General features: G+C 39.7%; 1 protein-coding gene across 2 annotated transcripts in view; it reads right to left on the reverse strand.

Moving 5' to 3' along the window:
* fen1 (flap structure-specific endonuclease 1) overlaps positions 1 to 12,423 on the reverse strand; it is a 14,959-nt gene extending 2,536 nt beyond the window's left edge. Inside the window, exons 1-6 of one of the 2 annotated variants that reach the window (XM_024000543.2) lie at positions 12,336 to 12,423; positions 12,007 to 12,101; positions 11,785 to 11,887; positions 11,503 to 11,605; positions 11,182 to 11,245; positions 10,959 to 11,068 (exon numbers count right to left, since the gene is read on the reverse strand). In XM_024000543.2, the coding sequence (XP_023856311.1) occupies positions 10,959 to 11,068; positions 11,182 to 11,245; positions 11,503 to 11,605; positions 11,785 to 11,887; positions 12,007 to 12,088 (462 nt within the window). In that variant the 5' untranslated portion in view covers positions 12,089 to 12,101; positions 12,336 to 12,423. Of the gene's footprint in view, positions 1 to 10,958; positions 11,069 to 11,181; positions 11,246 to 11,502; positions 11,606 to 11,784; positions 11,888 to 12,006; positions 12,102 to 12,324 lie in introns of both variants that reach the window. The other variant, XM_024000542.2, reaches the window with a different exon arrangement.
* Positions 12,424 to 13,076: the final 653 nt, after the last annotated feature.

The following is a 13,076-nucleotide window of genomic DNA, read 5'->3' on the forward strand; positions in this document are numbered from 1 at the left end:
AAATTAAACTAGCCAAACAGAAATACATACAGATCCCCAAATGGGCACATTTTTGCCGACATATGTACGCAGGCCAGGTAGCCTGTAGGCCTACTTCTCAGCGTAATCAGGTGCACTCCGTACTCAACATTGACAGGAGCACTCCAAACAAAAGACAATGATTAAATTAATTGACAAAACTCTTAAAGGGAATGAAATAAACCTCTAATTGTTTCTCACAAGTGTTGCATTTTTTCCCCCATACCTTTATTTAACTAGGCAAGTCAGTTTAACCTCTAACGCCTCACAAACCCGGATCCGGGATCCCCCCATCACAAAAGCTGACTAGCATAGCCTAGCCTAAAGTTACAGGGATATCATAAAATAAAATGTTCTGAAAATCACAAGTCCAAGACACCAAATGAAAGATACAGATCTTGTGATTCAAGCCATCATCTCTGATTTTTAAATGTTTTACAGGGAAGACACAATATGTAAATCTATTAGCTAACCACGTTAGCAAAAGACACCACTTTTTTACTCCACCATATTTTTTACTCAGTAGCTATCACAAATTCGACCAAATAAAGATATAATAAGCCACTAACCAAGAAACAATTCTCATCAGATGACAGTCTGATAACATATTTATTGTATAGCATAGGTTTTGTTAGAAAAATGTGCATATTTCAGGTATAAATCATAGTTTACAATTGCAGCCCCCATTACAACTATCACTAAAATGACTAGAATAACTACAGAGACCATCGTGTATTAGTAATTACTCATCATTTCTTAAAAATACACAGCGTACAGCAGATGAAAGACACAGATCATGTGAATAAAGCCAATATGTCAGATTTTCGAAGTGTTTTACAGCGAAAACACAATATAGCGTTATCTTAGCTTACTACAAGTCAGTCACACAGTAGCATTGATTCAAGCCAAAAATAGCAATAACGTTATAAACCACCAAAAGCTATTAATTTTTTCATAACCTTCTCAGAATTCTTCAATGACAGTCCTGTAACATCATATTACACGATGCATATAAGTTTGTTAGAAAATGTGCATATTAGCCGCACAATTCGTGGTTACACAACGTGTTTAGTGGACAAAAAAATCAAGCAATCGGTCCGGCGCCATTTTGAAAGGCACTAATCTTATCGAAAACTATTCATAAACTTGACTAAAAAATACAGGTTGGACAGCAATTGAAAGAGAAATTAGTTCTTAATGCAATCGCTGAATTACATTTTTAAAATTAACCTTACTGCGCAATACTGGTACAATACAGGTGCGATAGCGCAACGCTACATGGAAATAATGGCGTCTAATACATTTTTCTTTTTCAACAGAACAACGTTTATCAGCATAACAGTACCTACTATTAGCTGAACTCCCATCAGAATCTTGTGAAAGGTGTCCGTTGGCCAAAATAACGTTGCTGGGTTGGAGAATGTTCCCTCGACGTTGCAATTAGCAGTACAGAATGGCATTCGAGAGAGAGACACCCACGTTTCTACAGCGCCATGGAAATAAATACCTGAAAATCGCAATATACTGACCTAAACTGGTTATATTCGGTTAAGATTATGATGTCTTTAAAGCCTATAGCGAATAAAAACAGAGCCGGATACTTCTAGGAGCTAAAACCAGACGTTCTAAAAAAGACATGCCAAGACCCTCTTTGCGTCAGCGCGAAGTCCCAAAAGGTCGGACACCTCGGTTCCAATCAAATTTAAAACTTTGGGAACTACGTAGAGACGTCATTTCCACTCTCCCTATTCGCTAACAGCCAGGGAAGGCGTATGCAGTGCATCTCAAACAATAGAAGACAGGCAAAGTTAAAGACAGGTCTCAAAGCAGATGATAAAATTTCCCATTCTCACACAGACATAGGAAAAGTGCTCTAAGTCGAGTTCTGTTTCACTTACAGACATAATTCCAACGGTTTTAGAAACTAGAGATGTTTTCTATCCAATAGTAAGAATAATATGCATATTGTACGAGCAAGAATTGAGTAGGAGGCCGTTTACATTGGATACACATTTGTGCATGTCGAAATAGCACCCCCCTAGTGGCAAGAAGTTTTAAGAACAAAATTCTTATTTTCAATGACAGCTAGGAACAGTGGGTTAACTGCCTGTTCGGGGGCAGAACGACAGATTTGTACCTTGTCAGCTCGGGGATTGAACTTGCAACCTTCCGGTTACTAGTCCAACGCTCTAACCACTAGGCTACCCTGACACCCCATAGGTTGTGTGCTGGTGCAAATAATGTGTCCACTCCGACAACGAGAATGGTAAAAGGAATAATATATTGAATGCATTAACAGAAAATACCATAAAAACAAAACATTGTAGATTCAAAATATACGAAGTAACAGTAAATGTACTACTGGTGATAACCATATCTACCATATCTATGTACATACTACCTCAATCAGCCGGACTAACCGGTGTCTATATGTAGCCTCGCTACTTTTATAGCCTGTCTTTTACTGTTTTATTTTTACTTACTCTATTGTTCAACTAACACCTTTTTTTTGCACTATTGGTTAGAGCCTGTAAGTAAGCATTTCACTGTAAGGTCTACGACACCTGTTGTATTCAGCATTTCACTGTGAGGTCTCAGACACCTGTTTATTCAGCATTTCACTGTAAGGTCTACTACACCTGTTGTATTCAGCATTTCACTTTAAGTTCCTGTTGTATTCGGCGCACGTCAACAAACTTTGATTTGATATATGAATTGACAAACTAACAATCAAATGCAAACAATTCACACAATGCATTTTCAATGAATGGCACAAATTGGCAGGAGAGAGCACATTCTGGAGACAGAAGTGCATGGTGCTTCTGGTGCTGCATGGTCAATCTGACGTCTGCACCTTTACGGTGATACGGCCTCTGCAAAAGCCAGATCATTCAGTGCAGAGCTGTTGTGAAGGAAGTTGTCAAGGAAGTGAGTTTGTGTGTTTAAACAGGATGTACCGCCCTCACCTCCAACATTTGGGAGGCGCATGGCTTGCAGCACGGAGCTTGATTTGGCCTCTGCATGTCTGTGAGACTCCACCGTTGCGTCACACCCTCCATATGGAGCCTTCACCACATTTTTTCACAATCTCTTAAATTGGTCTATTTCCGCAATGATTAGTTCACCGAGATGGCGTATGCTCGACAAAAAACAATTCTTTAGGACATAGGTATACCTAACTACATTCAACGGTTTGATTGGCTAAGGAAAGGAACTAAACAGAGATTTAGACAAACCTCGATGTATGGCACCCCATCAGGGTGAGCAGCTTCTTGCACTCATCGTTGTGTTCCGGGTGACTTTCACCAGTCGTTTATGATATATCAATGTTCTCCTGCTCCCTAGTGGTGAATAGGAAATATTGTTTATACTACACAATGCATGTGTAATTTCTGTTTGCATGCAAACATTAAGTAAATCAATGTCTTTGATTTGGGTGTGATTTCTCTACCTGCTTCTCTGCCTGGGCAGCAGTTTCTCAGCCTCAGCCCTCCTCTCTCCTCTCTTCTCCAGCTAGAACCACAAGAGAGAGACAGACAGAGAGAGCAAGCAAGCGAATTAGATCGACACATCGTTCAATATTTGAGGTAAATGCATGTAGACTAACCTTTCATCATACTGTCATTGATGCAGGTAAGTTAAAATTAAGTTTATTCTACATTGTAAAGGGACTGTTAGAAATTTGTTTTTTCCAAAATTAACGGTGGAGGCTTGTCCAGTCCACACTGATTCATAGAGGCTAATGTGACCTCAGCCTGTCTCACCTCTCCTGACTTCAGCTGTGGGGGCTTGCCTCAAACACATACACAGGCTTGATCCCGTGCTCCAGCATGCGATAGTCGGTAGAACATCTCCATGAGATGGTGAAGATGCAAGAAAATTCACGTGACAAAACTGACTTGACTGAAAATATCACATTAGAATGGGTTTAGAAGAATATATAATAGTATTTAATTCACTTTTTTAACGTTTATATCTCACAAATGCACGAGTAGTTCAGCAGGCATGCGGGAACATGTAACTAGCTAGTAACGTTACCTTGTGGTCTCTCCATCCTTCGTTTTGTAGCACATTACCATCCTGTCTGACAGCGACAAGGAACTGATACATACACATGGAGGCGTCTATGCTATCTTCCGCTCTACATGTTCAAGAGAACAAGACAACATTGCAATGGCATGATACACCAAACATACACCACTGTATGACGAGAAAGCTGGACGGCAACAAAAATAACAGTAACGTTAGTGGTTACCAAAGTAGTTCTTAATGTCTTGTTCCTTTATATGCAGATGGTGCCTGGTCTTGCAATCAACTTTGCAAGCCCGTGAATTCCCATGGTGGAATGTGGCTCTGCAAAACAATATATTTCGATAGTTCGCTGACTGAGAGCAAGTTAGCTACGTTAGCAACTAGCTAGCTATGCATTGTGTACATGAAAGACTGCTTAGTGTCCTCCTCGCGCTCAATTATGATATTTGACTTGGTGCTGCATGATGATATTTTAATGTTGATATGTTATGCAATATAACGTTAATAACTACCGACGTAACATGCGACAAACCATTGTTTACCTGCGACTCACCGAATGTTCTAGTCGTGATACTTTCCCGGAGTCCACTGCTTCGGGCGCGAAGACAATGCCTCAATTTCCCGCGAAATCCAAATCCAGGCATTACAAATCGAGTGTTCGAATCGGTTCGAGTACAACGCATAAACTATCTCTTCATCGATTGACCGATAACTGATTAAGATGCCTGTGTCTTTGAAGAAAGTTATAATCATATTGAGTGGTTAGCGAGATTAAAGGCAGTCCAGTCGAGAGAAATATCAGTCATTTAATTAACACAGGTGAAGAGAAACACTTTTTGTTTTGTTAAGGACTGCAAACGCAGATCTTTATTCGTTCAAGAAACACATTCAATGCAAAGAGGACTATAATATTGGAAAAATCAGTGGGGAAATGTCTTTTTTTGGCCCACAGAACTAAGCATTCAGCTGGGATTGCAATTTTAGCTCACCATTTCAAGGGAATTTTTTGTTTACTCAAATGGACATCAACGGACATTGACTAGTAGCGGTCATCAACCACATGAACAGATTATGTGTTGTGTAATGTATATGGATACTAATCCTCCAAACAACTTACTTCAAGAGGAAATTGAAGAAACTCTTAAAAGTCTTTTGAGAAAATATCCATCCAGTCAGATTTAGTTGGTGGAGATTTTTAATATGGTTTATTCTAATGAGACTGATAGATTGCCCATACCTAACATTGGTGTGAACAAGTTGGTGAATTTCTGCCAAAACCTGGACTTAATTGACATATGGAGAGTTAAACCCTGGAGAGAAACAATACACATGGAGTAATAGAGATTGGTTCACTACAATGAAGAATTGACTTGCGGGTGATAACCTCTAGTCTTGAGCCCAACACTGTAGAGGTAAAAAATACTCCTACAGCCTGACGGATCATAAAGTCATATGTTGACTTGTAAGAATGTGCAGTAATGATGGTAAAAATACTCGGGTGGATTGGAAAGTAAATAACTCATTGTTATTGCATGATGATTTAAAAAAAAAATGATTAAGAATCAAATTTCTGTTTTACTGGATTTTAGCTACATCTAATGCAGAATTTGGGAAATATTGGGAACTGCTAAATTTTAAAATCCTCTCAGCCTGTATTACTTATGGAAAACGGGTTGCTTTAAGAAGGAGATGTGAGGTAGCTGAACTCTCTAAAACAATTGCGGATATTCACAGAGATTGAGGCATCTTGATCTTAACGAGAACGCTAAATTTTATGATTTACAGAATCAACTAGATACATTGGAAAAGGCTAGAGGAGCTTTCATAAGATCCAGAAAAACAATGGCTTGAAAAAGGTGAAAAGAACAGTTAGGATACTTTTTTAATTTGGAAAAAGGAAGAGGGGAACTCGACCACACTTCAGAAATGTATGATTAATGGGTTACCACTGAGGATAGAGAGTTGTTATCAGACCACTCAGATTAATGGGGTTACCACTGAGAATAGAGAGTTGTTATCAGACCACTCAGATTAATGGGTTACCACTGAGATAGAGAGTTGTTATCAGACCATCAGATTTAATGGGTTACCACTGAGGATAGAGAGTTATTTTCAGACCACTCAATTAATGGGTTACCACGAGGATAGAGAGTTGTTATCAGACCACTCAGATTAATGGGTTACCACTGAGAATAGAGAGTTGTTATCAGACCACTCAGATTAATGGGTTACCACTGAGGATAGAGAGTTGTTATCAGACCACTCAGATTAATGGGGTTACCACTGAGGATAGAGAGTTGTTATCAGACCACTCAGATTAAGGGGTTACCACTGAGAATAGAGAGTTGTTATCAGACCACTCAGATTAATGGGTTACCACTGAGGGATAGAGAGTTGTTATCAGACCACTCAGATTAATGGGGTTACCACTGAGAGATAGAGAGTTGTTATCAGACCACTCAGATTAATGGGGTTACCACTGGAGGAAGAGAGTTGTTATCAGACCACTCAGATTAATGGGGTTACCACTGAGGATAGAGAGTTGTTATCAGACCACTCAGATTAATGGGGTTACCACTGAGAATAGAGAGTTGTTATCAGACCACTCAGATTAAGGGGTTACCACTGTAGGGATAGAGAGTTGTTATCAGACCACTCAGATTAATGGGGTTACCACTGAAGGATAGAGAGTTGTTATCCAGACCACTCAGATTATGGGGTTACCACTGAGGATAGAGAGTTGTTATCAGACCACTCAGATTAATGGGGTTATCGACTGAGGATAAGAGTTTGTTATCAGACACTCAGATTAATGGGGTTACCACTGAGGTAGAGATGCTTTATCAGACCACTCTAGAATAATGGGTTACCAATGAGGATTAGAGATTGTATATCAGACATCAGATTAATGGGTTATCACTGAGGATAGAGAGTTGTTATCAGGACCACTCAGATAATGGGTACCACTAGAGGATAGTAGATGTTATCAGACCACTCAGATTAAATGGGTTACCACTGAGAATAGAGAGTTGTTAATCAGACCACTCAGCATTAATGGGGTTGATCACTGAGGATAGCGATTGTTATCAGAACCACTCAGATTAATGGGGTCTTCACTGAGGATAGAGAGTTGTATCAGACCACTCAGATTATATGGGCGGTTACCACTGAGATAGAGAGTTTGTTATCAGAACCACTCAGAATTAATGGGGTTTATCACTCGAGGATAGAGAGGTTGGTTATCAGACCCACTCAGATTAATGGGGTACCACTGGAGGAGATAGAGAGAATGTTTATCACCACTCAGATTAATGTTACACTGAGGATAGAGAGTGTTATCAAGACACTCAGATTAATTGGGGTTACCACTGAGGATAGAGAGTTTGTTATCCAGAACCACTTCAGATTAATGCGGGGTTACCATGAGCGATAGAGAGTTGTTATCAACCACGCAGATAATGGGGTTACACACTAGAGGATAGAGATTGTTAATCAGACCACTCAGATTATGGGTTTACCACTGAGGATAGAGGAGTTTGTTTATATCGACACTCAGATAATGGGTACCACTGAGGATAGAGAGTTTTATTCAGACACCACGCAATGAATGGGGTTACCACTGAGGATAGACGAGTTTGTTATCAGACCAACTCTAGATTAATGGGGTTACCACTGAGGATAGAGAGTTGTTATACAGACCACTTAGATGTAATGGTGACCACATGAGTGATAGAAGTTGTATCAACCGCACTAGATTAATGGGTTACCACTGAGGATAGAGAGTCGTTATCAGACCACTCAGATTATGGGTTACCACTGAGCGATAGAGAAGTTGTATCAAGACACTCAGATTAATGGTTACCACTGAGGATTAGAGAGTGTTATCAGAGCCACGTCAGATTTAATGGCTTGGGTTACAACTGAGGATCAGAGAGTTGTGATCAGAACCACTAGATTAAATGGGTTAACCCCACTGAGGTAGAGAAGTCGTTTATCAGACCCACTCAGATTAATGGGGTTCACTGAGGATAGAGAGTTGTTATCCAGACTGTTACCAGTAAGTTTTATGAGAATCTTTACTCCGTTCGATAACAATTTGGGGACTCTAAAGATCTCCTTGATTCCATAGAGAAGTTAATTCGGTTAACAGTGAAGAATTAAATTCGTTTCTTGCTGTCAAGATTTATCCATTATGGAATCCAGGTACGGGATTGCTCAAGTAAAAATAACAAATCTCCAGGTTGTGATGGATTAACTACTGAATTTATAAAACCTTCTCTGAAGAAATACACCATTTTATACTATGAAACATTTAAAGGAGGCCCTTTAAAGATACAGGAGCAGAACTACCTGCCTCTTCTGACAGCAAGGGGTTATTAACTCTATATACTAAACAGCACAAGGATCCTATAAAATTGATAATTGGCGTCCAATCACACTCCTAAATAACTACCGAACTAAAATTATAGCCTTAATCGTTGCAAAGAATTAAAGTCTTGCTTGAATATCTGATGATGGATGTCAATTCAGGGTTTATGAAACATGGGGCGCCATATATCTAAGTAATCTGACGGCTGGTGTAGACTTGGTTGATATTAGTATCTAGGATACTCCCTGTTATCCTATTTTGGGATTTTTCAGAAAGCATTTGATACGTTAAGTCACAATTTATCCTTTATTGTCTTAACATTTGAAAGGTTTGGGTCCTTTTGTTGTTGTTGATGCTATTAGAACTCTGTATAATGGTGGCAATTAGCTGTATCAACCGTGTCATGGACATCCTCAAGGTTAAACAATTACAAAGAAAAACAAGGTTTGTCCAATTTCAGCCCTTTTTGTTTTTTTTTAGTATCATCAATGTTATGCTCATTAGTTCATAAAAGTCATTTGAAGGCATATATCCAGGCCAGATAGATCAAGATATTCCCAACTGGCGGACTGAAACCTCACTTTTTTTTCAAAATGTGTCAGCAAGATGCTAGATTAGCATTGGATTAATGCGTGAAGCCCAGTTCTCCAAAATCCTCAGGTGGGTATTAATCTTTCCAAATGTGTTAGATGTTTGTTCTGAAGAGCTTGTTCAATCCAGCAGATTTTAACATCTCTGAAGAAATAGATAGCTGTAACCTACCTCGGTGTAAAGATCACCAAAAATCTTTAAGGATTTTTGTGCAATGATCTTAATATTGAACCCTGTACACGGAATTTGTCAACAACAAAATATATCCTCATGGTTAGGGAGTTTATTTAAGTCTTCAAGAGAAGGGTGTTTTATCCAAACAGCTGAGGGGCTTACTCGGCATCCTATCTTTTTTCACCTATTGACATTCCCAATCACGTTGTAGTCTTAGATAGGCTATTGTACACTTTATATGGAAAAACAAGCCACTAATGATAAAAGAGATTTATCACTCGCCAACCAGGGGTTTGAACTAGCCAAACAGAAATACTATCAGATCCCCAAATGGGCACATTTATGCCGACATATGTACGCAGGCCAGGTAGCCTGTAGGCCTACTTCTCAGCGTAATCAGGTGCACGTCCTTACTCAACATTGACAGGAGCACTCCAAACAAAAGACAATGACTAAATTGAATTGACAAAACTCTTAAAGGGAATGAAATAAACCTCTAATTGTTTCTCACAAGTGTTGCATTTTTTCCCCTATACCTTTATTTAACTAGGCAAGTCAGTTTAAGAACAAATTCTTATTTTCAATGACAGCCTAGGAACAGTGGGTTAACTGCCTGTTCGGGGGCAGAACGACAGATTTGTACCATGTCAGCTTGGGGATTTGAACTTGCAACCTTCCGGTTACTAATCCAACGCTCTAACCACTAGGCTACCCTGCCGCCCCATAGGTTGTGTGCTGTGCAAACAATGTGTCCACTCCGACAACGAGAATGGTAAAAGGAATAATATATTGAATGCATTAACAGAAAATACCATAACCAAACAAACATTGTAGATTCAAAATTATACGAAGTAACAGTAAATGTACTACTGGTGATAACCATATCTACCATATCTATGTACATACTACCTCAATCAGCCGGACTAACCGGTGTCTATATGTAGCCTCGCTACTTTTATAGCCTGTCTTTTTACTGTTTTATTTTTTTACTTACCTATTGTTCAACTAACACCTTTTTTTGCACTATTGGTTAGAGCCTGTAAGTAAGCATTTCACTGTAAGGTCTACGACACCTGTTGTATTCAGCATTTCACTGTGAGGTCTACGACACCTGTTGTATTCAGCATTTCACTGTAAGGTCTACTACACCTGTTGTATTCAGCATTTCACTGTAAGGTCTACGACACCTGTTGTATTCGGCGCACGTCAACAAACTTTGATTTGATATATGAATTGACAAACTAACAATCAAATGCAAACAATTCACACAATGCAGTTTTGAAACAATGAATGTGCACAAATTGGCAGGAGAGAGCACATTCTGGAGACAGAAGTGCATGGTGCTTCTGGGTGCTGCATGGTCAATCTGACGTCTGCACCTTTACGGTGATACGGCCTCTGCAAAAGCCAGATCATTCAGTGCAGAGCTGTTGTGAAGGAAGTTGTCAAGGAAGTGAGTTTGTGTTTAAACAGGATGTACCGCCCTCACCTCCCAACATTTGGGAGGCGCATGGCGTTGCAGCACGGAGCTTGATTTGGCCTCTGCATGTCTGTGRMKMMWCYMCMGTTGCGTCACACCCTCCATATGGAGCCTTCACCACATTTTMRRATCAAGCMTAAATTGGCTTTTAGTCTAGGCTTCCGCAATGGATTAGTTCACCGAGATGGCGTATGCTCGACAAAAAACAATTCTTTATGGACATAGGTATACCTAACTACATTCAACKGTTTATGATTGGCTAAGGAAAGGAACTAAACAGAGATTTAGACAAACCTCGATGTATGGCACCCCCATCAGGGTGAGCAGCTTCTTGCACTCATCGTTGTGTTGCCGGGTGACTTTCACCAGTCGTTTACTGAATTTATCAATGTTCTCCTGCTCCCCTAGTGGTGAATAGGAAAATAGGTTGTTACTACACAATGCCATGGTGTAATTTCTGTTTGCATGCWAACATTAAGTAAATCAATGTCAGTTTGGAGTGGGTGACTTGCTCTACCTGCTTCCTGTGCCTGGGCCAGCAGTTTCTCAGCCTCAGCCCTCCTCTCTCCTCTCTTYTCCAGCTAGAACCACAGAGAGAGAGACAGACAGAGAGAGCAAGCAASCGAATTAGATCGACACATCGTTCAATATTTGAGTAAATGCATGTAGACTAACCTTTCATCATACTGTCATTGATGCAGAGTAAGTTAAAATTAAGTTTATTCTACATTGTAAAGGGACTATTAGAAAAATGTGTTTTTATCTAAAAAATTAACGGTGGAGGCTTGTCTGGTCCACACTGATTCATAGAGGCTAATGTGACCTCAGCCTGTCTCACCTCTCCTGACTTCAGCTGTGGGGGCTTGCCATCAAACACATAGACCGGCTTGATCCCGTGCTCCAGCATGCGGATAGTCCGGTAGAACATGCCCATGAGATGGCTGAAGATGCAAGAAAATTCACGTGACAAAACTGACTTGAGACTTGAAAATATCACATTAGAATGGGTTAGAAGAATATATAAAGTATATTAATTCACTTTTTTTAACGTTATATCTCAAAAAATGCACGAGTAGCTCAGCAGGCATGCGGGAACATGTAACTAGCTAGCTAACGTTACCTTGTGGTCTCTCCATCCTCGTTTTGTAGCACATTACCATCCTGTCTGACAGCGACAAGGAACTGATACATACACATGGAGGCGTCTATTGCTATCTTCCGCCCTACAGTAGTCAAGAGAACAAGACAACATTGCAATGGCATGATACACCCCAAACATACACCACTGCATGACGAGAAAGCTTGGACGGCAACAAAAATAACAGTAACGTTAGGTGGTTACCAAAGTAGTTCTTAATGTCTTGTTCCTTTATAGCAGATGGTGCCTGGTCTGCAATCAACTTTGCAAGCCCGTGAATTCCCATGGTGGAATGTGCTCTGAAAAACAATTAATTCGATAGTTCGCTGACTGAGAGCAAGTTAGCTAMCGTTAGCAACTAGCTAGCTATGCATTGTGTACATGAAAGACTGTTAGTGTCCTCCTCGCGCTCAATTATGATATTTGACTTGGTGCTGCATGATGATATTTTAATGTTGATATGTTATGCAATATAKACGTTAATCAACTACCGACGTAACATGCGAACAAACCATTGTTTACCTGCGACTCACCGAATGTTCTAGTCGTGATACTTTCCCGGAGTCCACTGCTTCGGGCGCGAAGACAATGCCTCAATTTCCCGCGAAATCCAAATCCAGGCATTACAAATCGAGTGTTCGAATCGGTTCGAGTACAACGCCATAAACTATYCTTCATCGATTGACCGATAACTGATTAAGATGCCTGTGTCTTTGACAGAAAGTTACTAATCATATTTGAGTGGTTAGCGAGATTAAAGGCARTCCAGTCGAGAGAAATATCAGTCATTTAATTAACACAGGTGAAGAGAAACACTTTTTTGTTTTGTAAGGACTGCAACGCAGATCTTGTATTCGTTCAAGAAACACATTCATGCAAAGAGGACTATAATTATTGGAAAAATCAGTGGGGAAATGTCATTTTTTTGGCCCACAGAACTAATCATTCAGCTGGGATTGCAATTTTAGCWCACMATTTCAAAGGGAATTTTTTGTTTACTCAAATGGACATCAACGGACATTGACTAGTAGCGGTCATCAACCACATGAACAGATTATGTGTTGTGTAATGTATATGGATACTAATCCTCCAAACAACTTACTTCAAGAGGAAATTGAAGAAACTCTTAAAAGTCTTTTGAGAAAATATCCATCCAGTCAGATTATAGTTGGTGGAGATTTTTAATATGGTTTATTCTAATGAGACTGATAGATTGCCCCATAGGCCTAACATTGGTGTGAACAAGTTGGTGAATTTCTGCCAAAACCTGGACT

Source organism: Salvelinus sp. IW2-2015, linkage group LG14 (assembly GCF_002910315.2).
Source record: "Salvelinus sp. IW2-2015 linkage group LG14, ASM291031v2, whole genome shotgun sequence".
In the NCBI taxonomy this organism is placed as follows: Eukaryota; Metazoa; Chordata; class Actinopteri; order Salmoniformes; family Salmonidae; genus Salvelinus; species Salvelinus sp. IW2-2015.